The 11,082-nt window shown below is 44.5% G+C and overlaps 1 protein-coding gene across 1 annotated transcript; it reads right to left on the bottom strand.

Moving 5' to 3' along the window:
• Positions 1–4,404: 4,404 nt before the first annotated feature.
• LOC135137936 (uncharacterized) lies at positions 4,405–9,522 on the bottom strand. The gene has a single exon (XM_064067715.1). The coding sequence runs from the start codon at positions 9,520–9,522 to the stop codon at positions 4,405–4,407; it is 5,118 nt and encodes a 1,705-aa protein (XP_063923785.1).
• Positions 9,523–11,082: the final 1,560 nt, after the last annotated feature.

The following is an 11,082-nucleotide window of genomic DNA, read 5'->3' as shown; positions in this document are numbered from 1 at the left end:
TTTTATCATTATTAATTTCATTAACTTTCATTAGTCGACAACTAATTGACGTATTGAAGCTGAAATTCCCTAGACTTCCCTAGCGAAGCTCACAAGAGTCACAAGGTCGTTGATGCCACCTAACGTCACAAATGGATGCGCAGACGATTTTTAAATTGGTACATCGGATGCCTGTACCATGTCTCCTTCTACCATGGGTTGGACACCGCTCTACGCAGCTTCCTTTGAAGGTCACGAAAAAATTGTCGAATGCCTGGTGAAATGCGGTGCCGAAATCAATCGCCCCAATGATTGTGGTTGGACACCAGTTTACGCAGCTTTGTTACGAGCCAAACTCACAGCTCGCTGCCGGCCTGCTCGTGGAGAAGGGGTGAGTTCCTGCGGGTGCAAAGGGTCAGGTCGCTAGAGGTTCGCAAAGAAGAGAGCACACTGTTTTGTGTAGCGACGTCGCCAGGGCGCCACCAGTTTTGTATTAATACACAATTACAACAAAAAAACCGGAAAAATTATAACTATTGTAATTGCAAGGTGACAAATATTTGACTACAATAAAACCTAAGGTCACTAATTAAAAAAAGAAAACTAGGAGTGAGAAATAACTAGATAATTAAGCAAAAAAAATAAATGAGTAAGATGTTAACGATTTAATGCGACGCACTATGGACGATAATTACGAGCGATACGAACGAAGTTTAATTACTAACGCGACTAACTATTTACGAGAATTACGAGCGATACGAACGAGGTTTAAGTACTAAAGGCGACGAACTAATTGCGAGAATTACGAGCGATACGAACGAGGTTTAATTACTAAAGGCGACGAACTAATTACGAGAGATACGAGCGATACGAGCGAGGTTTACGAAGCGAACAAATTAGCTGAAGTCGTAACGATTCGATTAAATATTTCGAGGGCAATGGAAAAGACGAAGTAGGCCACACGCTCGGTAGTTCTAACGATCGTACGAAGGTATAAGTGTAGAGCGGAGCGTCACAGTCTTACCGGTTGTTATTAATAGGTTATGTGCTAGTGCTAGTTATACCAAAATTCGAAACGGTTTACGATACAATGAAGAAGGTAAGTCGATTAATACTTAAATCTAATAAGATGGAATGGAAGTACCATGGGCACCTGTCTCCTGCGGTATCAATGACGAGATGTCGAAACAGCGGCGTCGCAGAGAATTTCCAGGGCGATGTCGAGTCGAGGTTTGTGTGACGGCCTGTCCAACCGATGATACTCTCCAGCTGTTCTAGGAGGGCTCACGACTGCCCACGACAGTCGGAATTCATAGAATTCGTTCTCCCACTCAAAACTGGCTCCGATTCTCAATCTCGGGGATCATAAGATCAGCAACAAAACAAAAAAGCTGCAAGGAGAGCAAAGTCTGAGAAGATGTTCGAATTCAGTCAACCCCAAGGGTTCCACATGTCACATGCACTTGGTAAGTAGTAAAATATTATCGTTAACATGAAAATAACCATAACCACTGTTCGAAGGGATGCCAGGGAAAACCTAATCAAAAGATTTACCTGCGGATCGACTGCAGCTTCTCCGATTTTAGCGAGATGGTCTAGTGCCCTTAACCAAAAATCCGACAAAGTCGTAGTGCTCGAATGCACTATTTCTCTTGCAGCTCACAAATGCGCTCTAAGCGATAGCACCTTTTAGGGGACCCAACAGATCCGACGAATGCGATTCCAAACGTAACGACGAGTAAAAGGTTGCTAAACTGAACTGCAAAAGAGGAAAGCACTATCCCCCAACACCATTCAACACGGAGTACCAAAGCAAAATGGATTCCCTTCCACCTGCGATGACGTGGCAAGGTAACGAAGCGAGAGTTCACGGAAGTTTGGCCCTCTAGTGGCAAACTTACGAAACGTCGAATTCCGACGAAAATCCCTAATCGATGTAACTAATGAGTGGATGCGATGGTTATTAACAAAAGAAAAAAAAAACAAGTCTATCAGGATTCAAGAAATGATGAAAATTCTAGGGGACGCTCCACGGCGTTTGTTCCCACCTAGGTAAGCAAATGAAATTCGCGAACAAAAATAACAAAACGAACGAAAATCAAATTTCAGAGTGAAGCTCTGGGATGGCGCGATCCATCCAGTTCCTTATAGCAAGAACCAAGCTGAAACGATCCAAAAGACCGATCTACAACAGCGAGGCTGAAACACTCATCTGAGCCCCTCCAAGCTCAGAATCATCGCGACAGTCTTGCGACTGGGGGAGTCAAAAGCTCGGGACAAAACCCTCCACCAAAGTTGTCCTTCATTGCCACCGTGCCCAACCCAACCACCCAATGCACGAAATGACGAAACGAAAAAAAAAACGAGTAAACAAAATGTAATCAGATCCGAGAATGCCAATAAAAACCGAAATAGCTACTGCGAATTTTCAATTCGTAACAGCTTCCTCGTTCGGCCACGAAAAAATTGTCGAATGCCTCGTGAAATGTGGAGCCGAAATCAATCGCGCCAATGAATATGGTTGGACACCGCAAAAATTGTCGAATGCCTATTGAAATGCAGAGCCGAAATTAATCACGCTACTGAAAATGGCGAGACACCGCTTTACGAAGTTTCCTCTCAAGGTCACGAAAAAATTGTCGAATGCCTGGTGAAATGCGGAGCAAAAATTAATCCAGCTAATAAATATGAGAACACATTACTGCACGCAGCTTCCTCTCAAGGTCACGAAAAAATTGTCGAATGCTTGGTGAAATGCGGAGCCGAAATCAATCGCGTTACTAAAAATGGTGAGACCGCTTTACGCAGCTTCCTCTCAAGGTCACGAAAAAATTGTCGAATGCCTGTTGAAATGCGGAGCTGAAATCAATCGTGCTAATACAAATGGTGAGACACCGCTTTACGCAGCTTCCTCTCAAGGTTACGAAAAAACTGTCGAATGTCTAGTGAAATGGGGAGCCGAAATCAATCGTAGCTACTGCTGATCATTATGGTCGGACACCACTTGACGTAGCTTTCTTTGAGGGCCACGAACAAATTGTCGAATACCTAATGAAACAGGGAGCCGAAACCAATGGTGCTGATGCAAAAGGTAGAACACCGCTTCATGTGTAGCCACCGAAGACGGTAATAGAAAAATGGTTGATTGTCTAGTGAAATGCGGTGCTCAAATCAATCGCGCTGATAATTACGGTCGGACACCGCTTTATAATGCTGCCACAAAAGACCACGAAAAAATTGTCGATTGTCTAATGAAATGCGGGGCAGAAATCAATCGCGCTAATGGAAAAAATGTGACGTCGCTTTACGCAGCGTCTTGGAACGGTCGTGGGAAATCTCTAGTAAAATACAAAGCCGAAATTAATCGCGCTGATATATGATGGTCGGACACCACTTTACATATCATCCGAGCGTGGCCACATGAGAATAGTACAATTTCTACAAGAAAATGGTGCAACGAAGTAATTAAAACGACAGTTATTTAAAATGCAGCGGACACTGTTTATTAAAAATCAGTAATTTCAGACACAAAATAATCTGACTGTACATTTTGGTGAACTGCATTGCTAATAGCTATTAAAAAACTAGGATGTAAAGAGTGCTATAACCGCTGCAGCCGTCCGTTTGAAATCCGTCTAAGGCGGTTAAGACACTCTTCGTATCCGTGGTGTGTTCAAGATTTCAGTTTCTGCCCATTTTAATCCAATAATCTAAAAATTAATTAAAAAATAGTTACTTACATAAATGTGGTTGATCACTTTTGCATGATATATTTCGGTGTCATGGTTACATTTTGTTGTTTATTCAAAAAAATTTAGTGAACAGAATTAGAAAAATGATTTTTTTCACTAGCAGCCAGGACGCATGCATGTTGGACGTAAAGGCTTTGAAAACACCTTTTTTCGCGGCGATTTTACAATTCCAAAAAAAATATTAAAACTTGGATCGAAGCTGACAAACGCATCAAAAGGTCACCTACCTTGTTTCGTTCAGCCTCCTGGGTTGAGGGTTTGTAGACCGCATGCACAAAGGAACCACGTGTCTAAGTTTCGCGACAACAATTCGCGAGTGGCGTCACACAAGATGGCAAACTGCGTTCACTTAACGCCCACCTTAGCGATGTTACCTCTCTGAGGGTTTCTCGATCACTCTGTTCGACAACCGCGCCAACCCCAAGTACCGGGCCCTTTTGCTCGGTACTATGGCGCCTCTAGTGGAAAGTGACCAAAATACACTTGTCAGCAATCCGCGGGAAAACAAACAAAATCAAAACAAAATACTAACAAACTTCGAACCGGAACATTCCGCCCACCAAAAGAAAATTAAACAATTTTTTTTTTTTTTTAACGTAGGTTCCAGCACAATATAAGATTAATTGACAATCTAAAAACTAATGACTAAAACTAAATACAATATGAATGCAAACTATTGACGAGGAAGCGGGCACAGCTTCACTAGAGGACGTGTGATCAGGCCGCTAGTGGTACGTACTTGTGCAACTCGCACTATGCCGTCTTTTCCCGGGTGCAACGCGACAATTCGGCCAAGTTGCCACTGCAACGGAGCCACCGAATCACCCTTGATTACGACCAGCGTATCTACCGACGGTAGGTTATTCGACGTGTTCCATTTATTTCGTTGCTGCAATGTATGGAGATAACCCTGTTGCCACCTATGCCAAAAATCCTGGTGCAACCGTTGCACGAGCTGCCATCTACTTAACCGATTTAACCGCATTGCCTCCAACGGTTCATCGGGAACAGCCACTAACGGTCCTGTGGTTAAAAAATGCCCGGGTGTTAGAACCGACAAATCTTCGGGGTTATCTGCGGAGACGGGACACAGGGGTCGCGAATTCAACACGGCTTCAATTTGCGCCAATACGGTACTAAATTCTTCGAAGGTTAGGAGTTGCTCGCCTACAACGCGCTTAAGATGCGATTTGAACGATTTAACGCCCGCCTCCCATAATCCTCCCATATGGGGGGCCGACGGGGGGTTAAAATGCCATTTGATGCCGCAGCTACCGGCCGCTGCTTGCATATATTTCTGAAGCAGATTATTGGCGCCAACGAAATTTGTACCGCAATCGCTATATATGTCAGTACATTGTCCTCTACGCGCCACTAAACGACGTAATGCACCCAAAAACCCTTCCGAAGTCAAATTAGACACCAATTCCAGGTGGATGGCCTTTACCGCAAAACAGACGAAAACGCAGACGTAGGCCTTCAACCGCGCCGCACCCCGACGCCGTCCCATTGTAATGGAGAAAGGGCCAGCAAAGTCCACTCCACAGTGTGTGAAAACCTTTGCTTGCGTTACTCGCGGCCTCGGTAGTTCACCCATAAACGGCGTTATTGGCTTTGGATTTACGCGAAAGCATCTGTTACATCGTCGAAGGGTATGTTCGATGGCGCGTCGGCTTGACAGAATCCAAAATTCACGCAACAACAAATACTGTAATGTCCGGAATCCGACATGTAAGTGTGTCCGATGAGCGGCCTCTATGATTAGTTCGGTGAGACGGTGCGATCGCGGCAATAACAAGGGGTGCTTAGCTTCATAGGGCAATTCCGATTGTTGCAATCTTCCGCCGACGCGAATCAAACCGTCGTCGAGGAAGGGGGACAGTTTGCGGAATGGTTTTGAACATGTGCCATTCTTTTTCAATGAACGAATTTCATTGGCAAATACTTTACTTTGCACCATTCGCACAAGTACCAACAAGGCACGATGCAATTCCCTCCTGTGTAACGGTCCCGACTCTCTTTCCTCCTTTGGAATTCTTAAATTTTGAACAAAACGCAAACAGTACGCGATGATTCCCTCAATTTTTCGAAGTGACGAGAATCGATTTAATAGGATCATCGGCCATTCTTCGATCACGCGGCTGATGAGAACCCTTTGCCGGGCTTCAAGTTCCGTACCGGTAGGAACTTCTAAGTCTATTTGTGGCGGCCACTCAGTACCTGCTAACCATGTGGGACCCGCCCACCATAGCGGATGTGTAACAAGCTCCTGGGGGAGTAACCCCCTCGATGCGCAGTCGGCCGGGTTATCACGCCCGCTCACATGATTCCATGCCGACGGTTCCAACAGATCTTGGATGTGCGCGACCCGATTCGCGACAAAAGTGGCCCAACGATAGGGCGGCGACCTAATCCACGTTAGCGCAACTTTAGAATCCGACCACGCATACACCCTGTGTATGTTTAAAACACCCTTGAGAGTTTCACGGACGAATGATAATAAGTCGGCCGCTAGTACCGCAGCGCATAGCTCCAGACGTGGAAGTGAAACCGTCTTCAAAGGAGCGACGCGGGATTTTCCGGCGATTAGAGAGACCCGAATTTCTCCTGTTGGGCGGGATTGGCGTAAGTAAACCACGGCCCCGAAACCCCGCTCCGACGCGTCCGCGAAACCATGAAGTTCAGAAGTAAGGGCCCCATCATCAGCACACTGACGCGGTATTGAGACCTTACCCAATTCCGGAACTTGAGCCTGAAAGGAATTCCATAAATTGACAATTTCAGCCGGCGGTGCATCGTCCCAACCGATGCCGATACTCCACAGTGTCTGAATTAATTGTTTAGCCATTAACGTAAGGGGTGCGAGAAAACCTAGCGGATCATAGATTCGCGCAATTTCGGATAGAATGTTGCGTTTGGTACACGAACGATTATCGGGATTAATGGTATAGGAAAATATGTCTGCCTGTGGGCACCACTGAAGCCCTAATAGTTTAATCATTCCGGGGCTCTCTAATGGGAATTGGTATGGCCGTTGGTGGCTTGTGGGAACTGAGTTCACAAGACCTTGACTATTGCTCGCCCACTTGCGTAGCTCAAAGCCTCCCTTATTCAATAATTTGATTAATTGTTCTTGCGTCTCGCGTGCATCCTCGATAGATGATGCGCCCGCTACCACATCATCTACATAAATACATGACTTAAGTACCTGCGCTCCGAGTGGAAACGCGTGCCCTTCGTCCTTTACGAGTTGGGCCAAAGTTCGGATTGCTAGATAGGGGCTGGAGCACACCCCGTATGTTACGGTATTTAAATAATATTCGTTGATCGGTTGTTCCGGCGAAAAACGCCATAGAATTTTTTGGTATAACCGTTGAGATTCCGCCACTGCAATTTGCCGATACATTTGTCTAATATCGGCCGTAAAAACTATATTGTGTGTTCTAAATACCATCAAAAGGGCGCCAATGTCCGCCTGTAACTTAGGACCCACGAGTAAGACGTCGTTCAACGAATTTCCGTTCGACGATTTGGCCGACGCATCGAACACGACGCGAAATTTTGCATTATCCGGATCCGTCCGCGCTATGCCATGGTGAGGTATATAGAAACCCGCGTTTTTGTTTACTTGAATCTGGGGAATAACCGTCATGTGACCCTGATCGATGTAATCCTTCATAAATTCGTGGTATGATTGCCGAGCTAACTTGTCTCGAAAGAGGCGCGCCTCCAGGGCGAGGAAACGGCGCATCGCCGAATCAAACGAGCGACCTAAAGACGGCGACGTGTCTGCGAAAGGCAATTGAACAACATATCTCCCCTTGATGTCGCGTGAAATCGTCGACGTGAATTTTTCTTCGCACAAAACGTCCTGCGGGGCCGCCATAATGCGTTGTGGCACTTGCTCAAGCTGCCAAAAGCGTTTTAACGCCGCGTCTAACGAGTTATCTATGGACGTACAAAACGACCTGACCACGGTTTTCTGCTTATCACGTTTAATACCCCCAATCAGTACCCAACCGAAAACAGTATTTAACGCGGACGGTTCCTCGACCCTACCTTTCTTGAAACCGGATGTGACGATTTGTCCGTAAACATCAGCGCCTAACAAAACGTCTACCTGCTGTGGTGTACCGAATTCCGGGTCAGCCAATTCCAAATTGCGTAGGTGACGAAATTGTCTCAACTGATCTTGAGACACTGCCATTGTGGGGACGTCACCGCAAATTTGAGGCACAACTACCATCTCGGCCTTCAATGAGAAATTACGCACTAAATGCGACCTCACTTCGCATTTTAATACACCCGACGTACTGCTTGTCGACATTTGATTTAAGCCTTGAATAGGTACCACCGCGTTAGTTTGAGGAAGCCCTAAAACCTTTGCACAGCGCTCTGTGACAAAGGTGGCCTCGCTGGCAGTGTCCAAAAGCGCCCTAAATGCACGGTATTTACCTCGCGAATCCACCACAATTATTCGCGCGGTCGCCAGCAGAATGAAACTACGGGTCGGAATCGCGTTAGTCATAACTTTGACACCGTCGTCGGTAGATGGGTTTTCCACAACCCCTGACGCCTCTCCCGACTCTGCACTATGTTTGGGGACAAAATGTAATAATGTGTGATGCCTACAATTACATACCCGACAGTTTACTTTAGATGGGCATTTGCTAACCGAATGTACCCTCGACAAACAATTATAACACAGATTTTTCTTACGCGCGAAAGTATGTCTATCCCGTGGTTCCATTTCTAAGAAAGCATCGCATTTCGTTAATGGGTGCTCATCCGAACAATTAAGACATTGTTCCTTGCTGGTCGGTGATCGCGTGACAAACGATGACGTCACGGGACGCTTAGCAGGTACGGACGATGCAGCTGTGGGTTTACGAAGGGCGGATGCGGAATTATGACCCATTGTCATAACGGAAGTTTCCAACGCGGTACAATGTTTAAGCAAAAATTCTTGGAGGTCATTGTAAGCAGGTACGGAATTTCCTACAATACTCAACTCAAATTTCTGTTTCCATGTGGTGTCCAGTTTTTGCAACATTAAATTTAATAACGTGAAGTCCCACAAATCGACTTCATCGTACTGCTTCAACGCGGCCAAATTTTCCGAGAACACGTTTAACAAATTTCGCAACAAACTCGGCGAATCTCCATTCACTTTGGGTGCACTATAGATCGCTTGCCAATAATTTGTCAATAATACGCGCTTATTGTTATAACGCGCCACCAGTGCATCGAATGCGATAGTATAATTTGCCGCCGAAATCGGCAAATTCTTGATGACGGTAGACGCCTCGCGAGCCAATGACGTCGACAAATATTGAAATTTTTCAATCGCGCTAAGATTAGGGTTATTGTGGATAAGCGACCGAAACAAATCATAAAATGTAGGCCAGTTTTTGATCTGACCGTCAAACGTCGGAATTTGAATTTTGGGCAATTTGACGTTGGTTGATGTTAAATTGCCCCTAGGTGCGGATGACTGCGCGGCCTCGCGATTTAATTCCGCTGCAACCGATTTAATCGAATACTGCATATCGTCAAATCTTGATTGCACCTCGTATTGTTCGTCTAACTGTTCAGGGGTGGTGCATAATTCGACAATCTGCAACTGTCGCTGCTCAAATTGGGCAACAATATGGTTTAAGTCCGCGGCTCGAATAAAAAACTCTCCTCGTACAGTTTCGTGGACTCTGGCTTGTTGCGATAGATTCACTAAAGCCTCCACGCGTTTGATCAAACTAGCGCGTCCATTACTTAGCGCGGCGACGGTAGCCATTATGTAAGCTCGAATTTACGTATTTCGATAATTTAAAAATCAAATGAAAATGCGTGCTAATCACGCTTAGCAAAACTACAACAAATTTGTGCTGGAATCTACAAATCTCTCGTAATTACCCTAAATCCGGCTCGAAGGACCATATGTTGGACGTAAAGGCTTTGAAAACACCTTTTTTCGCGGCGATTTTACAATTCCAAAAAAAATATTAAAACTTGGATCGAAGCTGACAAACGCATCAAAAGGTCACCTACCTTGTTTCGTTCAGCCTCCTGGGCTGAGGGTTTGTAGACCGCATGCACAAAGGAACCACGTGTCTAAGTTTCGCGACAACAATTCGCGAGTGGCGTCACACAAGATGGCAAACTGCGTTCACTTAACGCCCACCTTAGCGATGTTACCTCTCTGAGGGTTTCTCGATCACTCTGTTCGACAACCGCGCCAACCCCAAGTACCGGGCCCTTTTGCTCGGTACTATGGCGCCTCTAGTGGAAAGTGACCAAAATACACTTGTCAGCAATCCGCGGGAAAACAAACAAAATCAAAACAAAATACTAACAAACTTCGAACCGGAACACATGCAAATGTCGACTCATTTAGTGGTAGCAAATTCAACTTTTGCTACCACGGGTTCAAAAAGAAAAATTGAGGTTATGTACGCAATGTTTGATGTGATTATTTCTTAAAAAATGAACAAATGTGTGCTACAAACATTACTTGAGTATACGCATGGTAGTTGGTAGACGGTAGAAGATAAAATGATTAACTCAACGACAAGTATAAACGGTTTTCTTTGTGTTGAAAATGTAGATTAACTTTGATTAGAAATCAAAACTAAATCATGTTACGTCAAAAAATTGAACGTTTATTTTTTCAATTTATTGTCTTATGGTTTCTACTAGTGAAAAAAATAGTATATTAACCACGGTTGCAAAGCCACTTCTAGACCTCGCGCTTCAGAGCCCTCGACGCTGCGCGTCTCGGGTTCTAATTTGCGCTCGGTCTAGAATGCTTGGCTCTGCAACCTTGGCTAATAATATACTATATTTAGGCGACATACTATCAGGGCCAAAAAAATGGAAACACGTAACCTGCTCATGTCGTCGATTTTTATTTAATTTTTCTATTGTAAGTGCAATTACTCTGTCACGTTGATGTTAAATGACGTCAGGAAAGCAGAGGCGTAAATAAAAATCGATGACATGAGCAATTTAGGTGTTTCCATTTTTTTGGCCGTGATAGTACCTATTGCCCAATTGCCTGAAAATTTAAAAAATGCATTCAGTCAAGCATTAAATAGTTTAAATAAAGTTACTTACATTTATTGGTTTTCATATTCATTGTTTTTTAATTCCTTGACACATGTTGACAAGGCATTTCGGTAAGGTAATATATTACCCTACCGATTTTACATACAGGATACAGTTATGGCTTTCCTACCGGCCAACTTTTACAATTGTCAACAGGTATTTAATAGACAGAGACCGATAAAAAGTTTTTATAAAATTTCAATAACGTGGCCACATGGCATCAAAATTTGAAAAATGAGCCAGTCTAGAA

The sequence above is a fragment of the Zophobas morio genome, unplaced genomic scaffold (genome assembly GCF_036711695.1).
Source record: "Zophobas morio isolate AGI-343-1 ecotype UQ-CSIRO unplaced genomic scaffold, CSIRO_AGI_Zmor_V1 ptg000030l, whole genome shotgun sequence".
Classification (NCBI taxonomy): Eukaryota; Metazoa; Arthropoda; class Insecta; order Coleoptera; family Tenebrionidae; genus Zophobas; species Zophobas morio.
This window is presented reverse-complemented; position numbering and strand designations above follow the sequence as displayed.

What these genes read in the sequence shown, in the direction of transcription:
- LOC135137936 (XM_064067715.1), bottom strand. Translation starts at nt 9,522, where the DNA reads ATGGCTACCGTCGCCGCGCTAAGTAATGGACGCGCTAGTTTGATCAAA.